The sequence below is a fragment of the Brassica napus genome, chromosome C7 (assembly GCF_020379485.1).
Source record: "Brassica napus cultivar Da-Ae chromosome C7, Da-Ae, whole genome shotgun sequence".
In the NCBI taxonomy this organism is placed as follows: domain Eukaryota; kingdom Viridiplantae; phylum Streptophyta; class Magnoliopsida; order Brassicales; family Brassicaceae; genus Brassica; species Brassica napus.
In genome coordinates, this window is record NC_063450.1 from 24,209,016 (window position 1) to 24,216,468 (window position 7,453).

Consider the following 7,453-nt stretch of genomic DNA (forward strand, 5'->3'; position numbering starts at 1 on the left):
TCTTTCTCTCTAAAGCTTCCCCTACTATATACTACCATATTCCTCATTACTTCCACACATACACGTAGAATACCAAATGACACAAACCTCTTGTCGTTGATCGACAGTGACGGACCAACTTGTTCGTGGCCGACTTAAGCCTAGAAGATCCACATAATTACAAGACTACCCCTGGTCGCCGTTTACCTAGTATTTATGTACTCTGCCGTTGTCTTAGGCAACATACAATCTTTTATCATCTTTTATTCACAGCATATAGTTTTAGGGTTTTCAGTAGATTTGTAGAGAAGACCAATATTCCTTCAAAGTTTGTATTGGAACTCCATTGATTTCTTACTCTGTTCTATTTATGAATTCAATTCAGACTATTGCTATGTTTTGCTTTATCATGTAGGAGTCGTTTCTCTTGTTACATTTAGGATAAATTAGTGTTTTGATGTATTAGCCAAAACTATAGAATTGCTAGGGTGATTACATAGATACCAATCATTAGAATTTCTATTAATGCTTATGTTCTGGAGTAGCTAATTAGAACCACCTGTGTTGATTCTCTTGATTTAGGTTGCTAGATACATGCAGAAACTCGTCTAGGAACATTAGTGAACTTATCAAATGAGACTATTAAACCGATCTAAGGTACTGTCGACCGAGACTAGAAAAATAGCATTGATCGACACTCATTACGTGTTCACAAGCGAGAGCTGCAACACTGGACTTAGATAATTAATCAGACTCGCAGTGACAGCGGGATATATTTACAGTAGAGTTCGAGTTCTAGAAATATCACACTCACACCCTTAACTTCTATATTTCTTTAATCCTGATTGCATGACCCTAGATTTTGTTATTTTCTCATATGCTCACAAAACAACCAAACAACCAATCCTGATTTCCTTCCACCGTCGACCGAAACTACTTTTCCGTAGACCGCCCATACCCACCCGATGTTTATCACAAGCTTGAGAACTCTTTTTTCTATTATGAATGGGTTTCAATAAGTAGGATATTTTATCGGCAGATATGTCCTTGGGAAGGGCTTCTTAAGTTCTTAGAGTTCACTCAGCTTTGTTGAGTCTGAGGATTCGAGTTCATCATGTTTCCAAGAGAAGAATAAGTGGCTGGCCAATCTGAGAAAACGCTTTTCCTTGGCGAAGTTGCTGCAAAGGTTAGTATTTATAATCCTACTATGCTCTCACATATCGCTCTTCTTATAACTTCTCCATTAATGTCTACAACTGAAACTTTTGTGATTGAAACCCCATATTTCAATGTGCTAAAGTAGATTGATTGTGTTCCGTGATCACATGACTTCTCATAATCGCTGGGATTGGATGGTTGTGTTTTCCAGGACAAACCTTGAATAGAGTGGCATTATATTTTCCATTCCGGTCTTCAGGCACGATGAGTTATACATGCTTAATGCTTAAAGTCTTGGACACATCCAAAAACACACAAGTGAAGACATAATATCAAAATTTGTCTACAAATATTTCTAGGGAAGGTCAGTGGACTAACGGAAGTGCTATGATTGATGGCTTGGTTTGCGCCAAGAAGAAATTAAAGAAAAAGATTCAAACGCTCTGACGCTTTGAGGCTCTGTTTTTTTTCAGGGTAAATATTTTTCTTCTGCAAACTGACTTCAAACTAAAAGTTACTGACATACACAGTCATTGTAAAGTGTTTTTTTTAGATGAGTATAAACTAAAAAAATAAGCAATCAATAATACATTTACTAGAAAACATCAGCATAAAACACAGACACCATAGTGAAATTTTGAGAAACAGAATGGAAGACGACCAAAATGAAAAAACAATACCATAACAAAAACCCAAGTTTGCTAGTAAAAATCTATACGATTTATTCACACTTATTATCAGCTAAGCTCATATAAAAAAAATAAAAAACAAAATTAGATCAATCACAATACGCACTACACAAGAGACATAATTGGCTTACAAGTTTAATACGATTCAGATCTTTTAAGACCTGGTCTGCTCTATCTTCAGACCCAAATAATCTGCCATTACCTTGGGTAGTATGCTGAATGATGAACCGGTGTCACACATCGCACATGGAATTTCAATGCCCTTGACCAAGAAAGGCACTGCAAATTTCCCAGGATCACTCTTCTTCTTCAGTGTAATCCTCTGCTTCATCTTCTCTTTGATCTGATTGAAGATCCTATGTATGTCCTGCTCAGTTTCCTTGGTTTCCCTGCAGAACATCCACAACCTGTGGGTAAAGTAAACCTCCTCGAATGGCTTGTCCAATGGTATCCTGTGAACTCTTTTTGTGAAGCTATCCATCTCCTTCTCATTAACGCCTCACTTGAGATGCTCAGGAACCTTTTCCTTTCTTTTCCTCAAGGTTCTCCTCTTAGAAGTCTTATCAACTTGCATGGGCTCTGGTGCATTATCTGAAAGCTGTTCGAAGTTATCTGCCAAGTGTTCTAAAGGTTGAGATAGGTTTCTGAGTGCATTCAGTCGTGCTACATCTATCTTTGGTAACTGGAGTCGGTAGGTTAGAAGTGGTCATCAATCGACGGTAGATGCATTGTGTCAATCGTCGTTTGAGTGTTGCTGTCGATCGGCGGCTGGATCTTGGTGTCGATCGATGTCAGACTTCTTGATACGGAAGGGTTTGAGTGGATGATGGTGTTTAGCTGCGAACGCCTCGTGAGTTAGGATTCTGACCGTCGCGCATGTTGCAACTTCCTCTGTGGATCGATGTGGAGAAACCGATGTCGATCGATGTTCGTCTATCTCCGTCAGTCGATGCTCAAAGCTTTGTGTCGATCGACACCAATGTGAACCGCCGAAACTCATGGAGTTTTCGACTTGGAAGTCACCTTCCTGAAGCTTCTCCTCCTTAACCACTTGCCAGAAATCATCATCCATGATGGCATTCACATGGTGCTTTAGTGAGTCATCTCCTTTACCCTTCATGATGACTTCCTGCCTTTTAATAGTGTTTGCTGTCTAAACCACTTGTGTCTCCAACTTCCTCACATGTGTGTTCAAAGACTCAAACTTTGAGTTCAGCTCTGAGTGGATAGCATCTATCTTCCCATTGAAATTCACCATCTTCTGCTGACCCTCAAGAACTTGATCAATCATGGACTCTATCTTGCTCTCTCAAGTCTGCTGTGGTTGATTTTGGTAGTATGAATTTTCATAAGGTTTGTTGCTGATGTTGTAGTTTCTGCTGTAGGTTTTCTGGTACTGTGAACTCTGGTTGTATCCACTCTTCTGGCCATTGCCATAGCAGTTTCTGTATCCACTCTGATTTCCAGACCTCTGATTCTGAAAACCTGAACCACTGACAAAGTTCACATCCTCCTCTTCGTCCATGTCGTTGTTGACATGTACAGCTTCTACATCCTCTGCAAAGCTAACTTGTTTCTTGAGAAGCTTGTGAACACTATCCAGCTTAGCTTTTACATCTTCCAACTGCTCCTTCCCTAGGGCATGGGTGATTTTTTTCTTCTTGAAATCAGTGTTCTTGGTGCTGTTGTTGGATGCCAAGTTCTCAATAAGTCTGATCGCCTCCTCTGGATTCCTAGTGTTGAAGTTTCCATCCCTAGCTGAGTCTAGAGCCATCTGATATGCCATGCCGCTGAAGAAAGTGCTGAGTAGCTGCACTCGATTGAATCCATGGTGTGGACAATCTCTCTGATATGACTTTAATCTGATCCAGGAGCTTCTGAATGACTCTGTAGGCTCCTTCGTGAATGTAGCAATATTACTCCTTAAGTCTTCAGCGTGTGCCTCATCAAAGAAGTGGCATAGGAATGCATTCTTGATTTCGACCCTGGATGTAAGAGATCCTGGTGGTAACTGCTTAAGCCAGTGTGAGGCCTCTCCAGCAAGTGAGTACTTGAAGAGCTTGCAAAACATATAGTCCTCAGGAACTCCATTGGCTTTGATAGCAGAAACTAGATCCTCGAACCTCTCCAGATGGTCCATAGGATGCTCGTGTGATAACCCCACAGTAGGGTGTCTATCCCACGAGTGTAAAGTATTCAGGCTTCAACTCAAAGTCTTGCCTCTGTATGGCTGGAGGACGGATGGCAGATATGTTCTCGTAGTACTGATCTGGCCTGTTGTAATCAGCTAATGTCCTTGGTCTAGTAACCTCGTCTACAACTTGAGCAGCTGCAATATCAGCATCATTATCAGGGATCACAGCCCCCTGATCATCTATCTTCTGACCTGCTGCATTACGCAGATGACCCTCCTGGTCATGCAGGTTCCCAGTCGCATCCTAAATTAGAACTAGTGTCACAACCATGTTTCGCGGCTCAGTATCGATCGATGTCCGAGGTGGAGTGTCGATCCATGTCGGGTGGGTATAGGCGGGTGGGTATGGGCGGTCGACAGAAGAGTAGTCTTGGTCGACGGTGGAAGGTGAGTGTCGGTCGACTAATAGGTGTTGTTGTCGATCGATGCGGTACGTTTGCCTTTGCGGATGGTCCGTTCTAGTTGTGCATGTCTGAAAAGAGAAGTGTATGTTCCTTGTTGCTTCTGGTACTGCTGGGCATGCACCTGAAAAGACAAGAAAATTTTTTATCAATTTTTTGCAAGTAACAAAAACTTAGATTAAACCTAACAAAATTTGATCTAATGGCGATCAAAGCTCCCCGGAAATGGCGCCAAATTTGATATTATTCAAATTACCCTATAAGTGATTTGTACTCTCTCAAATAAGAGGTTCAATTGTAGTACTTAGGGATCGAATTCACAGGGAGCTAAGGCACACAACAGATATAATCTAGTTATGTAGTTAAGCTAAGTCGAATGGTTTAAATGTAAATAAGCAGGGGTGAACATGTAATTGTTCAGTTGATTGATTTGGTTTTAAGGATTGATATGGAAGACGTTAGACTTAGGGTTTCTATTCAGACAATCAGGATTATAGAGATATAGTCTACTTAATATATATGGATATTCTAGAACTCAAACAATTAGAATAGTCGATCAACTTCCATATATTTAGACTATCTGTCATCGGATCTAGGACCTCAGCTATTACTTGTTGGTCCTGAGAAAGTGTTAATCGATTCCAACAACGGGGTGTTGATCGATACACCTTTCAGCTCGTCGATCAATGCAACTAGTGAGTTATCGATCGATGTTCCTTCCAGGGAGCGTTACGAACGGGTTTGAACGTATTCACTAGGTTTACTAAATCAGCCTCCGCTTGTTTCTAGCAATCCTAGCACAACCTAAACTATTTCAGACAAAGAACCAAACTTCAGAATGCGCCCTAATGTCTATAGACAAGGTCCTAGTTAGCTACTCTAGAACACATACATTAAGAACAATTTAGTTGATTAAATCCTAACACTTAGCAATTCTATATTTTGGGTTAATCCCTCATGAATATATGAACCCTAAATCTAACAAGATGAACTACTCAGACATGGCTAATCAATTCATAACAATAGAATAAGTAAATTGCATACATAGAATAAAGTAAAGAAACTGGAGTTCCAGTCACAAAGCTATGAAGGAGTTCTTGGTCCTCTCTCCAAACCTAAGACTCTAAGTATTTTGCTGTGTGAAAATTAGAAAGTATGAAAGTGTATGTTGCCTAGAGCAATGGCAGAGCACATAAATATTAGGTTAAATCTCGTCAGGGGTAATCTGGTAATTTTTGTGGGACTTGGGCTTTAAGTCGGCTGGAACCCAATCTGGTTTCTGCGCGCTTCGCCGTCGATCGACACCACAAAGTCTGTGTCGATCGATTGTTGCCTTCGCCCATCGATTGATAGTCATGGTCGATGGTCAACTTCGGGTCTTTGTCATTTTATCTCCAAAATCACCACTTTCCTCCAAATCACTCCAAAACCTGAAAACAGACTAATAAAACTCCAAAAAACCTATAATGTATTAAAAAAAACCTATATACCATGGTTAAAAATGGGTAAAATCCATGGTATATCATTAAGCTTGGGTTATATTTGTATGGTGGATGGTTCATGGACCTCTATAACACAATTTAGTGGAAGTGGATGGGTATGAAAGGATAGCATGGGAAAGACCCAACTCATGGGAACACGAAACTCAAAAAGGCGCGAGTCGGCACTACATTCAGAATTGGAGACGCTAAGGTGGGCAATGGAGGGAATGCTTCAACATTCGACCTGCCAGAGCTTTGAGACAAATTGCAAGGACCTGATTGCAATGATTAAGGATCCACAGGCTTGGCCAAACTTCTCAACATAGTTGGAGGTTATTCAAACACTTAAGATATGCTTCACGGAATTCAAAATCTCCTACATTCCGAGAGCACAAAATGATATTGCTGCTTGTGCGCGTTCGTCTGGTAATCGCTTGCTAGTCATTGAAATAGAGAATGTCGAGAATAATGTCTAAAAGTTTCTAAGTGCAGAGAGTTTTAAGTCTAAAAGAATTTTCCCCTTGCCTCTTCAACCTCGACGTCCTTATATACTCCTCCTAGAGGCGGTTTGCTCTTTCCCTTTTTGCCCTTGGTCGAGTTTATCGCTTCGCGGAAATATTCCATTTTTCTTCAATATTCGTGTTTATCTTTGGAAACTTCACATTTATCCTACGAACTTGACATTTATCTTCTCCTGCATAACAAAAGATAAACCGTCATAACGATTGGGCTTGATTTGGTATAACATCTTAAGTGGGCTCTTAGCCGCGTTCTGGACCCTTTCGGGCCGTTTTCCGACTTAGGCATTTTTACGATTTTATAAAATGAGCCCTTTCGAAGCGACGTCGATTCCGAAGAAAATTCAAATTCCTCATATAGCGCAGACAATTCGATGTGTTCAGCTAACCGACGCCATTTTATATGATCAATCCGAACGTTATTCGAGAGAATGAGTTCTTGTGGTTTTTAAATCGTAAAGTTCCAGCGGTGACTCCGATCGAGATGAAACAAGAGCCGGTTCGTTCTAATCCCGAAGGGGGGGGGGGAGCTGCGAGGACAGGATGAAGACAGCATGATCGTTCCAGCTCGACCATCCGCCGATCTGGACATGGCCGAGCTGGTCGCGTGTTTGGTCCAGCTCGGCCATCCGCCGAGCTGTACTGGTTCAGCTCGGTGGATGGCTGAGCTGGTCGTATTGTCGATCGGCCGAGCTTGACGGTGTGCTCTGTCCACCCTTAACTAAAACGGGCATAACTTATGCTACAGGATGCTGATTTACCTCAGGCCGATGGAATTGGAAAGCTAACTAAAAGCTCTATTTTGTGTCAAAAGATGGGCTCAATCAAACAATGTGAAGGTCATCATCCATAGCTAAACATTAGACGCGTCTGTGCAGTTCTGCACCTCAAAAGGTCCGAACGAACGAGTCGGACTGCGTGTTTGGTTCTGTGATCCATTTCTCTCGAGTCTTTTTCTCAGGAACTTTTCTCGAGAGTGTGCCGAGAAAGCTTTTGTACGGAAACGCAATTTTTGGACGTTTATTTCGAGATA

The 7,453-nt window shown here is 41.3% G+C and overlaps 1 protein-coding gene across 1 annotated transcript; it reads right to left on the reverse strand.

Annotated features, from left to right (window-relative positions):
• Window positions 1-3,135: 3,135 nt before the first annotated feature.
• LOC125590505 lies at window positions 3,136-3,966 on the reverse strand. Its single transcript, XM_048764091.1, has one exon. The coding sequence runs from the start codon at window positions 3,964-3,966 to the stop codon at window positions 3,136-3,138; it is 831 nt and encodes a 276-aa protein (XP_048620048.1).
• Between the last annotated feature and the right edge of the window lie 3,487 nt (window positions 3,967-7,453).

What these genes read in the sequence shown, in the direction of transcription:
- LOC125590505 (XM_048764091.1), bottom strand. Translation starts at nt 3,966, where the DNA reads ATGGACCATCTGGAGAGGTTCGAGGATCTAGTTTCTGCTATCAAAGCC.